This window comes from Cibotium barometz, chromosome 20, assembly GCF_041138505.1.
Source record: "Cibotium barometz isolate CiBa-2024 chromosome 20, ASM4113850v1, whole genome shotgun sequence".
Lineage (NCBI taxonomy): Eukaryota > Viridiplantae > Streptophyta > Polypodiopsida > Cyatheales > Cibotiaceae > Cibotium > Cibotium barometz.
In genome coordinates this window covers 38966255-38989105 of record NC_141065.1, presented here as the reverse complement: position 1 = coordinate 38989105, position 22851 = coordinate 38966255, and the positions used below count along the sequence as shown (strand labels likewise).

General features: G+C 40.7%; 1 protein-coding gene across 3 annotated transcripts in view; it reads right to left on the bottom strand.

Annotated features, from left to right (window-relative positions):
- LOC147627844 (RNA-binding motif protein 25-like) overlaps positions 1–3407 on the bottom strand; it is a 33022-nt gene extending 29615 nt beyond the window's left edge. The window contains exon 1 of one of the 3 annotated variants that reach the window (XM_086814821.1): positions 2378–3407. In XM_086814821.1, coding sequence (XP_086670947.1) covers positions 2378–3128 — 751 coding nt within the window. In that variant the 5' untranslated portion in view covers positions 3129–3407. The remainder of the gene's footprint in view (positions 1–2377) is intronic. The other 2 variants (XM_086814820.1, XM_086814822.1) reach the window with 2 other exon arrangements.
- Between the last annotated feature and the right edge of the window lie 19444 nt (positions 3408–22851).

The following is a 22851-nucleotide window of genomic DNA, read 5'->3' as shown; positions in this document are numbered from 1 at the left end:
TTGCTGCCGGGACAATGCTTGTTATTTTGGCTTGTGAAGTCCGAGGGACCGGGGACGCCCGGGCACCTTGTGGACACATGTGCGCACTCCTGTTTGGGCCTAAAACTGTGGGCTTATGGGTTTTGCAGGTGGTAAGTGCGTCGACACTCAATTTACAGCTTACTTCATTTACTACTAAGGTTTATTGGTTTGCAGGTCCACACTCATTAATAAGTGGCCGGACAACTTATAATGCGTTCGCATTTGGTTGAACCTAAACTTATAGAAACAGGACAAATGGAGCACTATGGGCTGGACACCTACCTGGACACCTTATGGGGACACACGTCAGCCAGCATGTGTACCCACCAGGCCCCTGAGGTGGCAACTGAAAAAGGGGCCTCCCTCAAGAGGCCCTTTTGGGTTGTTTTACTCATTATTCAACATATTGGAGAGCTGGTTGGAGCTTTGGGAGTTGCTACAAGGCTGGTTGCTTGCTTCCCGGACTCACACAAGCTTGGACAACGATCCCCACACTCTTCTAAAGGGCTGGTTGGTAAATTTCAGACCTACAATTTCTGATTATTGCCAGTTTTGGGCTGGTTACAGGTGTCCAAAGTCAACTTGGACAGTACAGGACAGCTCTAGGGACCTCCACAGGGCTGTAGGACCCTTTACACGTGGATTTCTCGCGACAGAAAGTTGCTGTTTTGGACTGGTTATTGCACAAAACAGGCCGGACAGCAATGGAATATGTGAGCATGGATGTGTCTCAAGGATTCCTGGTATAGTAGGTGCTTAGGGCAAGCATTGGGGACACTTGCTCGCGGAGAACACAGGTTTCTGGATCAGTTTCTCGCGTGGAAACAGGGCCTAAAGATCCATTTACATCTTGTGCAAGGCGGAGTACCTATGAGGATTGTGACTCTTGTGCAGGGCGGATGTACCTGTGAAAAGGCTTGTGCAGGGCGGATGTACCTGTGTGTACGGCGGATGTACCTACAGATTCTCTTGTTTGAAATGTATTCATTCATAATGTATTTGGAAGAATCAGGTGCAGGCTGGTGGTGAATCCCCAGGCACCCGTAATCTTGTACTTTGCAAACTCTTTTGGTAATATAACCTAAAGGGGGGGGAGGGGTCAGCCTATCATCGGCCCCTTTATGTGGTGTACTGTCATTTTCAGCTTTGTGGTTGTAATGCTCAAGTGTTAAGTGCTCAGAATCTTGTTCACATTTATACGATTCCAATGCACCTATTTCTGTGCAGCACTAATTTCGTACAGCAATGCGCAGCTTGTGGACAAGCTCAAGCAAGCCACGCAAGCTTAGGGATTTTGAAGCCCTAAGCCTCAAGGACCTATAGCTCAAATCTCAGCCCTGATGGTAGCCTGACGAGCACGCAACAAGCAAAAGACCAGGTCTGGGTCTTTGCATTCCATGGCAGCTTGTATAAAGTCTTTATAAAAGTGTTTTTAAACACTAATTAGCTTTCATGCTTATCATTAAAGGAGTACTAATCTGCTAAGTGCTCTTGTGAGGGTCTTTTTCCATATCCTTGAAGTGGTAAGCATACACCATGAGGTATTCATAAGCCTCATTGTCATCAAGCTTCATCAACATCTTCAAGTGCACAAAGATTCTCAAAGTGTGCTTATAAATGTATGAGCTGGCCGACTGCATCCTAGTCCCTCACACAACCTGAAAATAGGTGAAAAACTCCATAAAAGGGTGGGCAACCCACATCAAAAGCCCATAAAATAGGGGAAAAATATAAGATGAATGGGGGAAAATATGGGGAATGCCTGAGCATAGAAATGATGCAAGTGAAGGATGAGTGGATTAGAATTCCACAAATAGAGATAATGTAATATAATTCCCTTGTCGTGTTCACATATTATGGATGCAAGCAAATCAGAAAAGTTGAGTCTACCCTGAAGCTCAAGGGTGCTCCAAACGGAGCTCTAATTGGGTAATGAGCTAGGTATCTATCTGTGGGTGTGGATTGCACGGAGTGCCTTGTGGCTGTTGTATGCAAACACAACTAGCAGAGGCAAGTGCTTAGACTCGGGGGATGTGGAAATACTATTTATTCCAAGTGCTTATGCACCAGCAAACTTCTCTTTAGTTTATAACATTAATTTCCGAAGTCACCTATCTGCCGGGCTTAAAACACAAAGAACATGGAATATGTGAAACACTACCCTATGCTACCATGGTTATAATAATGATTAATGTGGCACATGAAAATCTATATTTTTTTTAAAAACCTCTGCAAAATTAGCTCAGTTATAAACTGATGATTTCAGATAATCCAATTTTCTAAAACCATGCAGCAAGTGATCTGTGATTGTTTCTTTGAATAGAAGACAATAGGATAATAACGTAGTAGTACCAACCTCCGGGAGGAATCAAAGGCAATGCTGGTGTGGGAACACTGGACCATTGCTGAGAGGAAAGTGGCACGGCAGGTAAGTATGCAGATGATAATAAAGCAGCAGAATCTGAAATCGGCAAGGCTGCTGCAACCGAAGATGGTGTCTCCCCTTGGACACCACGGGCATCTGGCTCTAGCACAAAGGATGCTGTTGAGGGAGGTACATAGACAAGTGAGGACCTGGATACGTATGCAGGTGATGCCATGGCAGCTTGCTTCGTCATAGATGGTGCTGCTGCTGATGAATCTGGTGTCTGTCCCAGGACACCAGACCAATCTACCGCTGGTAGTGATGATGCCATTGACATGGGTGTGTGTGCAGGTGATGCCATGGCAGCTGGGTTTGGCATCGATAGGGCCCAAGCCAGCGTCCCTCCCGGGATGCCATGCAAATCTTGTTCTGGCATTGAAGATGCAGAATACACCATCCTATATGAACCCTGCTCGTCGATACTCATCCATGGCATTACGTCAGGCATGCTTGGACATGGATCCAAGCCATGCCAAAGTTCAACTGAAGGCCCAGTATAAGACGCTGCCCCGGTTGAAGTCTGTTGTTGCGATTTCACTGCAGGCTCATTGGAAGGCCGGGGTTCACCACAAAACCCTAACTCGGGGGATGCAAACTCAGTGCCTGGAGGGTAAACTGGAGATGAAGGCTGGGCAGCTGTTATACAAACAGGCCCTGATGATGAAAAAGTGGTGAAGAACATTGTCGATGGCGCTGATGTCTGCAGAGATTGCTATGTAGCAGGCTCTGTCTATGTGTCGAAAAGTGATATGCAGGCTCGTTAGGGTGGGGGGGGGGGTATCTGGTGAGCATGCAGTCCTGTGTATTAAGATGAGTCCTGTGCAGGCTGTGGAGAAACAAGAAATCCGTATCCATCTGCAGATGCAGGGTCTGCTTCTGGTGGCTGCTGCTTACCATGCATGTCTCGCAAGGCGCGTTCACAAACTCCCGCCCACTATCAACTAAAATGTACGTGTGTCTTAAATCAATACTAGTATTGCACCAGCGCATTGCTGCTGCGGCCTACCAAGGTTCCAGAAAAGAACTATTCCCTCTCTACAACCATCTCTCTCTCTCTCTCTCTCACACACACACACATGCACATGCACATGACCCTCTCCCTCTCTCTATTACGTACACACTCTAAAATGTTGAAACTCTCTCTCTCTCTCTCTCTCTCACATGCACACACATATACACACTTGCTCTCTCTCTCTCTCTCTCTCTCTCTCTCACACACACACACACACACACACATGCACACACTCCCTCTCTCTTCTTACACTCTCCCACACATAGAAGCGCTCTCTCTCTCTCTCTCTCTCTCTCTCTCTCTCTTTCAATCTATCTCTCTCTCTCTCTCTCTCACTTACACACACACACACTCTCTCTCTCTCTCTCTCTCTCTCACGCACACATACACATATGTAAATATATAGTATATACAATATTATGTTTTAGATACATAAACCTATACATAGACACATATACTTATACATATATACATGTGTTATACAAACATCGACATAATTTAATTAATTTTGATTAAATTTTAATGTGCGAAGATGGGTGATAAGTTGTGGTCACTTTTAAATATATAGATAGATATATCATACACACATCTAAACACACACACACACACACACACACAAACATATATATATATATATACATACATACACACATATGTATGTATGTATATATAAATGTAAATAAAAACACACACACACACATATATACACACATATACATATATGTTTTCTATTTAATTTATATTTTATTAAAAACTACTTTTTATTCTCTATCTCTCACTCTCTTTCTCTCTCTTTTCACCCTCCTTCATTACATCTCTCTCTCTCTCTCTCTCTCTCTCTCTCTCTCTCTCTCTCTCTCTCCAGGTCTGCCCCATCTCACTCTCTCTCAAGCACATTCTACACATAGATGCAGATGTACGCACATGCATGCATATGCTCTCTCTCTCTCTCTCTCTCTCTCTCTCTCTCTCTCTCAGACACACACACACACACATACACATGTACACATTGCACATACACTAATCTAAATGCACACTCTCTCCTCCCACACAAACTATCTCCTACGTAGAAATTATCTGCCTCTCTCTCTCTCTCACACACACACACACACACACATGTACACACTGCACATACACTAATGAAAACACACACTATCTCCTACATAGAAATTCTCAGCCTCTCTCTCTCTCTCATGCACACACACACACACTCTCTCTCTCTCTTTCTCTTCACGCACACTCACATAGAAACTCTCTCTCTCTCTCTCTCTCTCTCTCTCTCTCACACACACACACACACACTTAAATAGATTTACACACATATATATAATTTTAATTAATTAAATTTTAGATTAGGGATGAGTGGTGAGGTGTGCTCACTCTCAAATAAATGTATCTTACATGTAATCTCTCTCTCTCTCTCTCTCTCTCTCTCTCTCTCTCTCACACACACACACACACGCACACCCTCTTTCTCTCACATACACATACACACACTCTTAAATGTCGAAACTTTTTCCCTACACACTCTCACACATAGACTTCCATGTCTCTGTCTCTCTGTGTGTTTCTCTCTCTCTCTCTCTCTCTCTCTCCCCCCTCCACTCACACACACACACACACATACATGTACACACATGCATATGTACTAATGCAAACACACACTCTTTCTCCCTACACACTCTCACACACATACACTAATGAAAACACACACTATCTCGCTCTCTCTCTGTCTCTCTCTCATGCACACACACACACTCTCTCACATAGAAACTCTCTCTCTCACACACACACACACACACTTAAATAGATTTACACACATATATATAATTTTAATTAATTAAATTTTAGATTAAATTTTAATAGTAAGGATGAGTGGTGAGGTGTGCTCACTTTCAAATAAATGCATCTTACATGTAATCTCTCTCTCTCTCTCTCTCTCTCTCTCTCTCTCTCTCTCTCTCTCACACACACACACACACACATGCACATGCACACGCACATGCACACTATTTATATATATATGCTTACATATCTATAGATACACATACATACATAATATATATAAGTATGTGTATCTATAGGTATGTAAGCATGTATACAAAGATTTCATTGAAAGATGTGAGATGAGATCTTCTTAGATTCAAATTCAAAATTGCATTGGAAGATGTGAGATTTGGCTCCTCCTCAGGCTTGCAAGAGGAGTGGTTATTTTGAATTAGCCCTACTTCCTTTGCCCACGTGGAGGGAGGTGGGGTTGTGGTTAATCTTGTATAGATAGTATATATATATATTCGGGCGGCATAGACCTTCAATAAATTAATTAGTGCCCGCTGGGCACTAATTAACTAATTGAATTTTAAGGTTTAAACCTTAGCGTCTCTCATGGCTCTCTCTTAGCCCACCATCTTCGCTTCAGCGTAGCTAGTCTCTTAGAACTCTGCATCCTCTCTCTTAACTAGTCTCTTAGAACTCTCTCTCTCTCTCACCGTGTCCCCTCTCTTTCGCGGCGTTTGGCCCAAGATGAGTTTCTCCTCATTTGTTACCGCATCCTCTCTCACTGTATCCCCTCTCTCTCTCACGGCCTTTTGCCCAAGATGAGTTGTGATATCTTATACTTACGCTAAGGTGGTTCTCGGACGAGTTGAGAACATTCTAGATTTTTCTCTTTTTTAATCTCCCACTTAAGGTTAATAAAACTAAAGAAAATTAAACCTAAGCCTAAGGTCCTTTTACCTCAACTAATTAATTAATAGCAAAAAGGAATTTGGGATCCATATTCAATAGGTTAACCGTTAATCCAATTAAATAAAGCGAATATATATTAAGGTCTCAACTTTAACAATATTATTTTTAACATGGACCTGATGGCTAGTGGGTACCATGAAATAAATAGGTTAACCTGACCCAATTAAATAAAGAGAATATTCCCTCATGTTTAAGGTTTTAACTTTACAAATATTATTTTTTAAACCCCACAATACCCCCAAAAAAATTATTTACAAATATTCTAAAAATAGGCAAATATAGCCCACAACAAAAATAGCAAACTTTTATTCAAAGCAGGGAATGCCCCCCCTCCTCCTCTGTCTCTTCAATTGAGCAGCACATCTCTCTCTCTCTCTCTCTCTCTCTCTCTCTCTCTCTCTCTCTCTCTCTCTCTCTCTCTCATGTTTGCAACATGCAGAAAGTTATCTAGTAGTTGTGAGCTTGTGACCTTCCTTCTTAGAGGGGATGGAGGGGGTCACTTCACCGTGTTATTTTCATGCCCTTGTTTTCAAAAGAATTGGAGATGCTCAGCATTGCTTTCAACAATCTCGAGTAAAGAAAATGACCATAAATCTTTGACCTTGTGAGATTTTCAAGGCAAATGGACGAGTTTCAATGTCTATCCATAGGAATTTTCTACATAATCACATATGTTTTTGACTACTCATATTTTACTTAACAGATTGACAGCTAGGATTTTCATTAAGAAAAGGAGACACTAGGTGATCAAGTATGATTAAAACCAAATGGTGGGTTGTACTGATTTATTCCATTAAAACCCAACCTTTATACTAAGTTTACATCTCTTGTAAAAGCGATTTTGATATTTTTAAGCCATTAAGTTAAAAATAGCTAAGCTCCACTATCTCTTAAGCATAGATTCAACTAGAAGCCCTCTCTCTCTCTCTCTCTCTCTCTCTCTCTCTCTCTCTCTCTCTCTCTCTCTCTCTCTCACGAAAATGGCTCATTACAAGAGCCATTTTCTACACCTCTCACCAAATGATTTTATCACCCGCCCGGCGTACATGGATGTACACCTATCACATGGAATACATTGTGCCATTGGACAAATCCGGACCTCATCACACCAGCTGCGGATTGAGACAGGGCGATATGTGCATCAGATCTTGGATGACCGCATTTGTCAGCTATGCTACCAGGAGGCAGAGACAAAGGAGCACTACATTTGCCGATGTACAGTCTATTATGAGATCTGAGGGAGATATCACTGCCTCTTCTGAGGGGATTTTGGGCCGTTAAGCAGGGTCATGGATTTTGAGAATCAGAGATGCCTGGGATTATTCCTACTTGAGCTCAGGAGACACAGAGAGATCCTCTTGGCAGACAGGAGACCGAGCCATGATGTACCGAGGATGTACCTAGACAGAGGACCCTAACAGATTTCTTCAGCACCGGCACCAGCAACCCACTCCACACACCTCCAAATACCTCCTCCATTGGGCCATCAGGGCACCAACCATGCTCTCAGGGAATCACCACTGATAGAGCAGTCATCTTATGTCGTGCTCGTCGGCCACGCCCACCAAGATCCCAACCATGACATCCTCACCATCGCCAAATCATAGCCATTATTGCTTAGCATCGGAGGCGCCTACCTCGCTTCTACGACCTCTCCATTCTAGACAGCCCCATGGTAGAGATATTTGATCTAAGGAGAGGGCAACACTTCAACTGATCAACATACATGGATCTACCTGATATACATTTTCTAGTATTTTCTATTCAATATCATCTTGGAGTCTTACAATTTTGTTCTTATAACTATAAGACAATCAGTTTATTGTACTTTTTAGTCTCATTTAGTTGTTCTCTTTGATGAGACACCAACTTCAAATGTACTCTCAGTTTTGGTCTCATAGGCCATTATGGCCTCTTAGAGACGTTAATATATCATTTCATTTCATCATCATCATCATCATCATCATCATCATCTCTCTCTCTCTCTCTCTCTCTCTCTCTCTCTCTCTCTCTCTCTCTCTCTCTCTCTCTCTCTCTCTCTCTCTCTCTGTGTGTGTGTGCAATATATGACTTTAAAGCAGCTTGGCTCATGCCTCACCAATGCACAAGAACATATAGGTGTCATACAACAACAATAACACTCATCTCTAAAGAACCCCAAGCCCAAATAAAAATAGGTTTAATTTCCAAGCAAACCTATTTTTAAATTTCAAAACCACGTGATTTTTTTTAGATTATTCTCACCAAAACTTTCATGGTAGCATTTTATTTGGGGTGTTTCTATAGTAATAGGGGAATTACGATTCCCAAGAGATTTATTTTTTAAAAAAAAAGAGGAATGGACAAATTTGATTTGTTGAAATTGGGTCTTATTAGGGCTTCCCTCATGTTACATGATAGATGAAAGTTAAATTAGTTTGTAACATAACTACATAATAATTTTGACCTAGACGAAAGGCTTTCAAAATTTTTGGGAAAGGGTGTTAAAAGGCCATGAGCTCTTTGCTTGAGTTGCAGATGCGTGTAAAATTAGTTTGTAACATAACTACATAATAATTTTGACCTAGACAAAAGGCTTTCAAAATTTTTGGGAAAGGGCGTTAAAAGGCCAGCAAGTGGGTGGAAATCCAAGGATGCAGATCTTATTGAATGTAAGCGAAGGGAAAAAGTAGCGTTGAATGTATTCCCAATGAGCAAATATTACCCTAGGAATGCTCTCTACTCTATGATCAGGGTGTTAGGGTTTCAAGTGGAGTAAGATTATATGCTATCACAGCTATCTAGTCTATATTTTGATGATGGATTACTAGTGCTTTATTTACAAGTGTTGAGTCATCAAAGGGAGTCAAAATCAAAGTCATCACTGTCTACCAGGTTGTAATATGATGTCAGTGAAGTTTGTTTTCAACAATGTGTGTGTGTGTGTGTGTGTGTGTGTGTGTGTATGCACCCTTCTCTCCCATAGGTATTTTGCCGTCAGGTTTTCCTGTTAATCTTGTGGATTGTTTTTAGGCATCACCTTCGGAAGCTTTTTTCATTATACCAACTTAATCATTAAGAGTGAGGAGAGTGATTGAGATGAGATGCTCTAGACCACTCTCAATCATCGAGAGTGAGGAGAGCGATTGAGATAAGATTCTCCAGACCACGATTATACTAGCTCAATTATCGAGATGCTCTAGACCACTCTCAATCATTGAGAATGAGAAGAGTGATTGAGATAAGATTCTCTAGACCATGATTATACTAGCTCAATTATCGAGAATGAGGAGTGATTGAGATGAGATGCTCTAGACCAAGATTAGACATCCACTAACAAACTATATAGTGATAGGTTGTAATGGGATGTAGAGATGACATATGACAACAACTAGACCTCAGTTTACATAGGAGGAACTCATTATGGAGGCACATAAGCAAAGGTTGTATAGGTATATCTATCCCTCGCTCATAAGGACCATTGGAGTCACAATATATTTGTTAGTCATAACCTTTATGGGATGCCTATTATTTTATTTCAGGATATTTTATTTTGAATGTGTCTTTTATTTATATCGTTTACCAAGATTAATGTGTTTAATCAACTATATGTGCTAGTATGATATAGTCAAGATTAATGTGTTTAATCAATTTTGTACTAGTATTGACTAATATTATTTTGGATGTAGGTAATAATTGAGTGGCAAATTATGTGTTAATCGCGGGTGGAACATGTGTTGGACCAATATGACATATTTTGGAAGACATCTAAACACCTTTTATGGTTTCATATTTAGGCATTAATATTTTTGTAAGGCTAAGGCCTCATACCTTTGTACATACCAATTAGTATTTTATACTTTTGGTAGTTCCAATGCTTTTTAATTGTAGTTTGCTATATTTTTGTAGAGCTTTTACACTCAAAAACTCAAAAGCACTTACGCTTTATTTTTGAAGTTATCTTTTTGAAAAGCAAGCTTTTATAATACATATAAATATGGGTGAGTAGTATAAGGGGCACACTCATCCAGGGGAGATTTAACCCAATCTTGTGTCAACAGCGATCTCTTTCTTATTCTCTAGCTGTCTTGTTTATTTATTTATTTTTATTAAGGTTTATGTAAGCCTTTGTTATGCTCTAATTTTTGTGCTTGAGAATTAGAGAAATGTCCTGATAGTGGTATTAGAGCTTTAGTGGGGACCACTCAAGGACAACGATTTTTGAAGAAAAAAAAAGCAAAGTTTACGCAATTATTTGGAGCAGAGAAGGGCAAGAATTTGATTTTTTATAAATTCAAATAAAAAAAGAAAACTTTCACGGGAAGGCCAAGTATAAGAGATTTTGATATTCTTTGGAAAAAGAAAATCAAAAAATTTGGAATTACTTATCAAGCCTGCAAAACAACAAGGGTACAAGTACGTTGGAGAAAGGAAGAAACTCACAAAAGAAGGCAAGGGCATGAAAAGCAAAGAATTGAATGGTTTATGAATTTTTGTGGACCATTCACTGGATGGAGCCTTAGATCAAGGGCTATGGATCTTTGTCAGCTTTTCTCCAAAAACCATCTCTGTGCAAGAAAAAACCACCCTTCTTTCAAGAAAACCACCTTTTGATTCCTTCACTGTCTCCAAAATCCAACCGTGTGGATAGAATAAGCTTGGATAAAAGGTTCATCTCCTATTCTCAGATTTTCTGAAGCTTTCATCTCCTAGAAATCCATATTGGAGGGTGAAGAAAAATTCACACCAAGCTTTTATCCAAAAAAAAAACCTTTTTTGATTTCCAATTTTTCATATATTGTTTGTGCACTGCCACCGATTTTCTTTTCACTGATTAGCACTAAACTGTCAGCCTTTTTTCCTCTCTCTTCTCCTTGTCTGCGTTGTCTTCGTCGTTTTGCCTCTCTCTCTCTCTCTCTCTCTCTCTCTCTCTCTCTCTCTCTCTCTCTCTCTCTCTCTCTCTCTCTCTCTCTCTCTGTCACTACGTTTTCCACTGACTCCCTCTCTTCACTTGGTTGTGTTGGCCAATTCAAAGCTTTACCACAAAATATTTAAAGTATTGCATTAAAGATTTATAGTATAAAGCTTATACAGCTAATACTAAAGAGCCTCAAGCACTTACAACCTTAAAAATATTTTCTTTTCCACCTTTCAAAAGCTTAAAAGATTATCTTATTTTTTTTAAAGCTTTTAAAACTAACAAATGACTTTTAAGAATCATCCTATTGAAGATGCCAAATTGATGCCAGAAAGATGTTTCCACTCACCTAAATCTCATCCATTCTTACCATCCACGCAATTGAGGTCAATTGCAACCTGAGTAAGAGGGAATGTTAGTCATAATCTCTATGGGGAGGCCCATTATTTTATTTCAAGATAATTTATTTATATCATTTACCGGGATTAATGTGTTTAATCAATTGTGTGTGCGTTGGTATGATATAGTCAAGATTAATGTGTTTAATCAATTGTGTGTACGTTGGTATGATATAGTCAAGATTAATGTGTTTAATCAGTTGTGTGTTTATTTTGGATGTAGGCTATGACTGAGTGGCGGATTATGTATTAGTCGCGCGATGGGTTGGACCACTATGAGATATTTTAGAAGACATGTAAACACCTTTTATGGTTTTATATTTGGCATTAATAGTTTTGCAAAGCTAAGGCCTCATAACTTTGTACATACCAATTAGTATTTTGTACTTTTGGTAGGCCCATGACTTTTGAATTGTAACTTGCTATATTTTTATAGAGCTTTTATGCTAAAAAACTCAAAAGCACTCGTGCTTTGTTTTTGGAGTTATCTTTTTGAAAAGCAAGCCTTTCTAGTACATATAAATATGGGTGAGTGGTAACAAGGGCCACACTCATCTAGGGGAGATTCAACCCAATCTTATGTCGACCGATGATCTCTTTCTTATTCTTTAGCTCTCTTGTTTATTTAATTTTGTTTATTAAGGTTTATGCTTTTAATTTGTGCAAGTCTTTATTATGATCTAATTTTTGTGCTTGAGAACTAGAGTTTCTTCTCCATGTGTCATAAAGGTCTTGATAGTATTGAACTACATCCATAGGTCAAGTAGTCATCCTTCTTGATGTTTATAGAATGTTATAGTGTATCACATCCCTGATATGGGGTATGGTGTTACTCTATGAGCCGTGATAATGGTTAGGTATTGGCTATTGAGAGATTCAATTAATAATTACAAAAATATAGGGGTATGGGGCCTATATAAGAGACAGAGGTGTGTAGATAATAAAGTATTGAACCAATCTTTTTGATCTAGACTAGCCCATGAAGCAATTCAAGGATTACCAAGCTTTACATGTTCACACTTCACGACATGTGCAATTATAGTAGGCAATGTCACTGCAAGGAGTTCCATGAATCAAGTGGCCTTATATTCTTGTGCTTCTAATTCTTTCATGCTCAAGCATGGCCCCAAGTAGCATACCTTTGGTTGGGTGGTGATGCTATCAATGTCTTCTCCTAAGGTCTCTATGTCTACTATATGTGTGTGTTTGGTGCTCTGAGTGTAGGTCTCTATGTCTGATGTAGGTCAATGGGGACGTGGTTATAAGGGGATGTAACAATTTGTATCAGAGGTGAGGCTATGTGAAAAGAAAATCTTGAAACACATATTTGTTCTTGCAATGATGATCTTGAGGTTTGGTTTTTGTTTGTGTGTAAAAGAAGAGATTCACTTGGGTAATTCTCAAGAAGGGGAATGGATAATTATATATATATTGGGAGATGAGTCAATTTGCATTAAACCGCTCCCTCACAAGTGCTTATGTTAATCTTAAACATGATTTCACGTGCAAACTTAGGTATATATGAGAGCACAAGGGCTAATAACGTTAGCCACTAAGAAGTCAATTTTTTTGAAGGAATACTTCCTTACTACTATTGATAAGGCAAACCAAGGATATCAAAGTTTCAAAGCAACATTTCCTTATTGCTAATGTTGATAAGGCAACTAATGATGTTTCTTGCAATTTCTAAGACTTTTTACTAAGCCTAGCTAAGAAACATGTTAAAAGGTATAGTTTTTGAAACCATTCATGAGGATGAGAAAATTATAAGACAAATGGAAATTTATTACTTAACAAATGGCTTCTCATTTGCAATTAACGCCCACTAATATAAAAATTGAAACAAGGTGAGCCTAGCTATGAAACAAGGTAAAAGGTATATATTTTGAAACCATTCATGAGGATGAGAATATTATAAGACAAATGGAAATTAACAAAGGGATTCTCATTTGCAATTAACAAACCAATAGTATAAGAATTGAAACAAGGTGAGCCTAGCTATGAAACAATGTAAAAGGTATAGATTTTGAAACCATTCATGAGGATGAGAATATTATAAGATAAATGGAAATTTATTACTTAATAAAGGGCTACTCACATTTGCAATTAACACCCCACTAGTATAAGAATTGAAACAAGGTGAGTCTAGTTATGAAACAAGGTAAAAGGTATAGATTTTGAAACCATTCAAGAGGATGTGAATATTATAAGACAAATGGAAATTTATTACTTAACAAATGACTTCTCACTTGTAATTAACACCCCACTACCATAAGAATTAGCTACTTAAATGGCTGCTCAGAAGGCACATAAGAATGATTTCAAGTTACTTGTGCACATGAATGGTACTAATACTATCTACAAAAATACTTACATAAGAATGAAAATATATGAATTACAAGTGCCCATGAATTGTACTAACACCTACATATGGATTGGACCCCTCCACAACTATTGTGCAAGTCTTAACATACTTACATAAGAATGAAATTATATGAATTACAAGTGCACATGAATGGTACTAATGCCATCTACAAACATACTTACATAAGAACGAAATTATATGAATTACAAGTGCCCATGAATGGTACTAATGCCTACATATGTATTGGACCCCTTAACAATTATTGTGCAAGTCTTAACACTAAGCTACATGGAATAAATATCTAAATCTTTTAGATAGTAATATCTATCTATGATACTATCATGAAATCAATTGTCTTTTCAATAGATATTAAGAACCCCACCATGGGGAGAAAGGATTAATGAGGGCTTAATCAATGCTTTGAATATCCTAATCACATGAGATTTGGTTTCAGCATATTCACTATGATAGAACCCCACAAAAAGGGTGGTTGAAAGTGTGTGGACAAACAAGGCACCTAAAAGCAACATCCTGAGTAATAGATTAAGCAAACGACTGATTTAACATTGTCTATGTTGCTTGTGTTACCATTAACAATTCAGTAGTAATAGGCTATGTAATGATATTCCCATGGGTTTGATATGTTCCCCATTCTAGTATCTTGAAATTAACTTGCTTTCTACTATAGATATTATTGATGTTTAAATACCCTAACCCTTGTACATTTTTTGGAACAAAAGTAAGCTATCAACATTCCCATGGGTCTAGCATATTCCCAATTCTAGTATCTTGAAATAAACACGCTTGCTATAGATATTGTTGATGTTTAGCCCTTGTACATTTTTTGGAACAAAAGTAAGCTGCCAACATTCCCATGGGTCTAACATGTTCCCCATTCTAGTATCTTGAAATTAGCGTGCTTGTTATAGATATTGTTGATGTTTAATTACCATAGTCCCTGTACAAGTAATGTAAATTTAAATCCCAAGCCTAGCCATATGAATGTGCATAATATAGTTAAGCCACCTAAGTGTTCCAACTTTGTCACCATTGTCTTAAAAAGAGACATATTAAGGCTAATTGTTATGCAAAGCTTCCTGCTAAAAAGCCAACACATGCTTTGGTGCATAATATTGAAGAAGAAGCTCACAATGATGACTACAAATTCAACCCTGACTGGACTAAATATGACCTTCAACAAGAAGCCAATCAAGATTCCATGGACCCTCCAGGTATTCCAAAATCTTTTCATTCATTGTTGCGCATGAAGGGTTGTGTGCATGATGATTTAGTGTTCGTATTACACGATAATGGTAGTTCCCATGATTTCATTTCAAAGAAATTAGTCAAGAAATTACAATTAATTACATCATCTACTTATAAAGTAAAATCTCCATTTCAAGGAACTTAATATAATGGTACTTGTGAAGTTAAGGGTTTATAAATACAAATTGGTCCATACAAAGAGCACCGTGATTTTTTAATGGCACCCTTGCACTCCATTGACATAATACTTGGCATGCCATTTCGACACCAGGGCGGTTGCAAGATGAGGGTACTCACTTTCGTTCACTCTCTCTAAAATTGGGACATAATACTTGGCATGCCATTTCGACACCAGGGCGGTTGCAAGATGAGGGTACTCACTTTCGTTCACTCTCTCTAAAATTGGGACATCCATAGAGATGCAATCTCCACTGTCCACATATCTCGAACGAGATGTTGAAATAAAATCTCGACCATTGAAATACCTCATTCGAGGTATAGAGATGCAATCTCCACCGTCCATTCATGCACATTGGAAGATGCGATCCCAGCCGTTTAAATATCTCGATCGAGGTTTTAAATGAATCTCGACCGTCAAACATACTCGATCGTGGTAATGACTTAAAATCTAAGCCATCCATGTACCTTGAACGAGATACTAATTTCAAATCTCAGCCATCGATCCTTCACCAACCTTAAAATTAAGTATGTATCTTGGCCGTTTGTCTCACTAACCCTAAAATCCAGAGTGTACATCTTGCAAACCCTAAAGTGCATGATGCCACCGAACCTCATTCGAGGTTATAAAATCGAAAACTTTTTTTTTACCTCATTGTCAGAAGTCGTTTTCACTCTCCTTACTCTCTTGATTTGGATTAGCATTAGTGGGACCATTAGCATTGTTTTATAGCTTCATTAGTGCTACTTAGCACTCAGCATTGGACCTTTCACATTGGACCTTTATGTTAGTCTTAGGTTTTAGCGTGGAGTCACCTGAGGAGGGCCACGAGGAGGGCCGCTCGTCTATTGTGGACCTCATCGTCGCGGAGATAGACTGCGAGTTAGCAGCTATTTGTAGGAGTGCTAGAGACACACCGTCTACATTACATATCGTGGCAGACTTGGAGGCGATGCTTTCGTCCCTTCATAGCCTTCATGATATTGTTTATGTAGATGAGAGTATAGCCCACCATCGCATTGCTCCTGTGTCACATGGCCTGACATATCGTCAGGACTGTGATCTTGGTCGTCTGATTAGGGATGGAGCCTACTTAGATCTTTTCCTCGATAGTCGTGGGATGAGGCCTGGGGTGGGCAAGCCCCTTACTATTTTGCGATGTTCGCATCCTCGTATGGTGGCACATATCTATAGTTGATATGTTACCGCATATGGGAGGATGCCGAACAACCGCCAGATTCCCATATACTTCGCAAAGCAATTATATGCAGAGTTTGTCTTAGGGAAGGAGGTGGATTACACTAGCCATCGGCCGGGTGGTGGTGCTAGCCGAGGCCGTCTCCAGGACTAGGGTAGGCGGCCTCCACCAGCCCTTCGTGTAGCTCCTACAGATCCTTCATTTGTGCCTATGTCGACAGTCGACGCTCCTGGCACCCAGGTTGGCATCGACGTACGGAGTACCCCGGAGAGCATCCAGCACATGGTGCACTTGTTCTCACAATCAATACAGATGATAGATGTCGAGGTATTTACATATATATTACTTCTTAAGTTTTTTTAGTCATTTATTTACATGTTTATATGTACTTTTCTATATTTTTACATGAGCAGCATGGTTGATTGTGTCATGTAGGGTTCCACACCTACCACTGAGAGACTCACTCAGGAGTTGGTAGAGGCGAGAGCGGAGATTGACCGCCCTAGAGCTGCATTACAGACGACAGAGGTAGCTACTGCATAGGCACCACATGTGAGAGAGTCTGACATCCAGTGGTAGGCAGTGCATGTGAGAGAGTCTGACATCCAGTGGTAGGTTTCTCTTGCACGTAAAAGCGTTATAATTAAGGTCCTAAGTTATAAATTTCTTGAAGTAATACCTAATGAGAGAGACTAATCAACTATTTTTATGCTTTACTTTTTTGCGTAGGCTCGGACTGAGGTAGAGAGTTCTAGAGTTGAGGCGTAGCATCACATGATTATGGAGCAGATTGCATAGCATAGGGCAGAGCAGTTGATGCTACATGTTCGAGAGTTCTGCAGATCCTCAGACGTGACAGTGCCCTACTTGCCTGAGATTTTTCGAGACGACCTCTCCCTCAGGATGCACCACCATTCCTCCGTGGTGCCTGCTGCGCTCTCTGTAGTAGTATCGAGAACATTGACAGTACTGGTGGATATGCTCTGGGATGTGGACATTTTTTCCATTTGTCTTGCATCACCCCCAGGAGCTAGTACGCTTCTCAGCATGTCCCTCTTGTCGTGCGCACGCGTCGACCTAGCGACATACAGAGTTTTGGGCATTGATGATCTTCACCCAGGCTTCGCTCGAGTAGATGCTAGGACTGGCAGGCCTCTTGATTTTACCTCAACTACTACTGACTTGGGACTCGACGCCGCCAATGATAGAGATCAAGAGCCTGAGGTGCCTCCAGAGATTGAGTGGAGTGCACATGAGTTTGATGCATACCAGAGAGTCCTTCACGAGAGCCAGATCACAGCATACGAGGTGGTGCTGGTCCTAGTGGCACCTCGGGTGATGGTGCTAGTAGCAGTGGCACCTCGGGTTCTAGGAGCAGTGCTGCTTCTCATGAGCAGTGTGTCCTTACAGCAGAGGAGCTTACACGAGCAGAGTGACAGACATGTACCATTGCTGATTATAGATTTTGGGTTTATAGATAGAGACATCTTGCAGTAGCACGACGTAGAGAGAGGGAGAGGGCTATAGCAGCTTATGGGACTCGTGAGATCCCGAGTACACCGGCACCAGCTCATGATCCTGCCTTTGAGGCAGACCTCCCCGCAGATATTCGACGACCCCCGCAGCCGGCATAGCCTCCTCGACGTGCTGCTTCTCATGAGCAGCGTGTCCTTACAACAGAGGAGCTTACACAAGCAGAGTGGCAGACATAAACCATTGCTAAATATAGATTTTGGGTTTACAGATAGAGACATCTTGCAGTAGCACGACGTAGAGAGAGGGAGAGGGCTATAGCAGCTTATGGGACTCGTGAGATCCCGAGTACACCGGCACCAGCTCATGATCCTGCCTTTGAGGCAGACCTCCCCGTAGATATTCGACGACCCCCGTAGTCGGCACAGCCTCCTCGACGTGCACAGCAGCCTCGACGCACACGTTAGAGATGACAATTTTGATTGGGTTACTGTTGATGCGCCCAGTGCCGATTTTTCAAGTCTCTTGGTGCTTAAGAAGCCATAGAAAATCCGGGCCTTCCCCATACCATCGTACCCAAACATACTCCGATGGGGACCAAACTTTGCAAGAATGTGGGGGGAACCCACCCCCACATGCTTGCAAAGTTTAGTCACAATCGGAGCATGTTTGGATTAGTAATTAGCGCCCAGTGCAGATTTTTCAAGTCTCTTGGTGCTTAAGAGGCCATGGAAAATCCGGGCCTTCCCCATACCATCGTACCCAAACATGCTCCGATGGGGACCAAACTTTGCAAGCATGTGGGGGTAGAACTTTGGTCATGTGATTGGAGCATGTTCAGGTTAGTAATTAGCGCCTAGTGTGGATTTTTCAAGTCTCTTGGTGCTTTAGAGGCCATGGAAAATCCGGGCCTTCCCCATACCATCAATCCCAAACATGCTCCAATGGGGACCAAACTTTTCAAGCATGTGGGGGGCCCACCCCCACATGCTTGCAAAGTTTGGTCATGATCGGAGCATGTTTGGGTTAGTAATTAGCGCCTAGTGCTTGCAAAGTTTGGTGATTTTCAACAAACAATATGGTGATGGTGATTTTCAACAAACGACATGATAGCCAAAGTGTTAAAAAATCAAAAAATCATGAACATCAACTAAATTGTAATGATCCTTAATAATGAGAAAACTCATAATAATATAAACATCAACTAAGTACATCAGAATGTGAGCTACCACAGCCACTCTGGGTTTAGCCACTAACTCAAAAGATCAAGGTATTTTGAAAATGAGCTACCCCAGCTATTCTGAGATTAGTCACTCCCAAAAAATCTGAGATTAGTCACTCCCAAAAAATCTAAGTACAATGTAAGTGAGCTAACCCAGCTAGTTTGAGTTTAGTCACTATCAAGATAGAGATCTAGTCAGCAATAGCCTCTCTAGCTCTCAACTGCTCTAGAATGCTCTCATGGTCATCCACTCGAAGCCGAAAAATGAGGGTGAGAACTGTGTTTTCGGCTCTGTTCTCGATCAAGAGTGTGCCTCGTATAGCAACCACTAGATGAGATAACTGTAATGCCTCTAACTCCCACTTCCACTACTGGAATTCAAGACTCCCCCGATGAAGTCGAATCTGCTGTTAGAACCGGCCTGCCACAATCATGCTATGGGCGTCAAAAGAAAACCCATGATCATCCATTGTATCCTGGTCAAGGATGCACTTTGGTCTATTGCAACTCATCAGATAGTAGTTTACTCCCTTGCTATTTCCCTCACTGGCAATAACAGCAAACACATCATCCTCCTGTAGCAAATCTATCAGGTCATCATAACCGACCATGAACGCAGGACCTGTGTGCTCATCAGATAACACTGGATGTGAAGGATGCTCGGGGGAGAGGAATGTCTGTATCCATGCATCTGCCCATCCTCTCGAGGCACAATGTGACCAATCGCCATCCACACATGCTCCACAGAAGCATGCAAAACATCGTGTGTAAATCGTGGGGGCCGCCATGCACATGCTCCTAATGGAATGTAAGCCTAAGGTGCTAGGTACTGTGTCACAATCATGGGAGGCTCTACGGTCAATCATGCCACCATCCACATGCCAAAAAAATCTCATGACAATCCGAGCATCACATTTGGGATACGATGATGCTGCACTCCCACACAAATGTTGGGAGCACCACTCGACTATGTGGCCCGCATCTCTGAATCGCTCAGCATCCTACCGTAGCTGATGACGCCTCTCAGGGCACATTTCACACACGTGCCCGCAGCACCATCATGCTCTCCCTTCCCGTGACCAGTCTCAAAGAATGACCAAATCACTGGGATACTAGACTGCACATGCCACCTATAAATCCATAAAACAAAGTCTTAGTTATTGTTTTCTTTAAGATGTTCTAGTGAATTTTGTTTAATTGCGAATATAAGAGAATCATAAGTACTACCTGTAGAGCCAATAGAATTGTCGTGTGATGACTTGAACTGTGCGCCACAACCATCCGACCAAACCCATCGCTCGCTGGCCACGTATGATCCCACAATCTCGTAAAAAATCATCATGGAGACAAAAACAGTGTTGCACAAAATGTGCATCATGTGAACGATCATCATCACTGATATAGAAATGATACTCTCGAATAATGATACGGGTCTCGGGGGTACTCGCTATCCCATCTACATGAGCCTCTGCATGTCGATAGCTAATGTGGACCATAATAGCAACCCAGTGAGGTAAGCAAAGTAGACGATTAGGACACAAAAAATCAAATAAGTAATATAGCTCAAACACGAAACAAATATTATGAAATATAAACATTACCTACTCTGAGAAGTAATACTCAGATTGTATCTCCTGAAAAGGTGTGAAGGTGTAGTTCTCTGCAAAATCAATCACACAAAGATGACCACACCAATAGGAAACTCTGCCAGGCATGCTCGGAACTGACAATCCTACCACTTGGCACAATGATTGTGCCGTATATAGGGGTAGATCTGCTCCCTAAATGTGGCTGTGAAGTGACAACGCGGTGTATGTTTGTCCACGAGCTGCAACTTCCTGGACTGTCCACACCACTCTGGAGTTGGTGTGTCACATACTCATAACATTGCCATGGCACTATCTCTTGGTCACTTGCATCAAGATCTACCATCTGTAGATGTGCAAGTGAACCACATGATGTGCAATTGCTCTCCACACAAGGCATCCTATGGAACTGGGCATCCTCCGTGGTGCACACAAAAGAGAGTGGATGAAATCACGAGGACTACGAGGCAACTCTCTATGCCCACTAAGAGAATGGAACACACCATCAAAAAGTTTGAACTCAACATGGTAGCGAAAACAACATGTGTCACGCTGACGTGAGTACCTCACAAACCAAGGCTTACACCCCTCAAATGACCTTTGCCCAATTTTAAGCTCTGGATACGAAGCCACAAATTGAGAATACAACTCTATTTGGCTCATTTCAAGAAAGCAAGCACCGTGCTCAATGAACACTCCTCTTGTCACTCTCTTACTCAAAGCTTTCTTCTTGAAAACTAGCGAGGCACGATAATTCTCCTCCCAAAAACTTTCTATCAAGGCTCTAGTGGCTTCATCTAGTAGGCGATCATGCCTAGCTACATGACCACTACTCGCCCACAAAGCATCAACCTCATTGTCATCTAAACTTTGTCGTCTAATAGACCCAACTCTAAGTGCATGTGGTGCTATGGAAAGGATGCGAGATGTGGCACTCACCTTACCCTTCATTTGGGAGCTACTTATGGCTGCCACAATAGCCCGTCGAGCAGCCAAAGCATCCGCAGAGTTCCTCTTCTTGTTAACTATATAGGAATGATGAACACTTTGTAGCACCGCCATGCCAACTCTCCTCTCTCTTCGACCTCCAATGTTGGAAAGTGCCTTGTAGTTGGCCATGTTGGGCAGATCGATCAAAGCATCAAGCACACATGCCTGTGATGAAGGCATGAGGTCTTTGAAATAGGAATGGAAGTTTACATGGGCACGACGATGTGCCCCTGACTTTGATAGTTCTTTCCTATCCACACGATGGGGGCCTTGAAAGGAGGGGGGTGGGTTCTTGTAGAAGAGAAGGGGACTCAGGAAGGGCGGGTTCATGTGGATTATCTAAACTAACTGGTAGTGGGGGGGAAGAGGGTGGAGAGAGAGGAAGTGGAAGTGGAGGAGCAAGGCTTGGATCATCGCCAACGGAAGGTGTTGCTCCTTGACGTGCTCTCCACTCTCTCTTTCTCTCACGAGCTACCCTTTTCCTCTCCTCCTCTTGAGCTTGGTGGAGACGGAGGGAAGTCTAGTTCTATCATGCTTCTGACTCCTACGACTTTGAGAACCCATTCTCAAGGAAGCTAAGAGAGAAAAAATTATGAAGGCTCAATGATTGGATAGTACTAGAGATAAGTGTGGGATAGTACTAGAGATGTGTGATTATATTGGAAAAATAGGTTATCCATTTCAAATCTCATTGGATTTTCTATCTAAGATTGATTGGATAATTAAAATAAACATAAAGATAATTAAAGATAAACTATTATCCACTTAAAAATCAATATTATTAATAATATTTATTAACAAGTCTAAATATTTATCATCACTAGATATATAAATATATCTTTTATTTTATAATTATATAATTATATTTTTTTATAATGTATTTTTTTAAAATTTTATTAAAAGGTTTATTCTATACAAAATATTTTCAAGAAATATTAAACTTAAAAATTTATTTTTTTAAATTGAATAACATGAACTTTAAAAATAATATTATTGATCTAATTTCAAAATATAATCCTTTAAAATTAGTGATTTTAAATTTTTTTATTTGATAAGTTATATATATTTTATT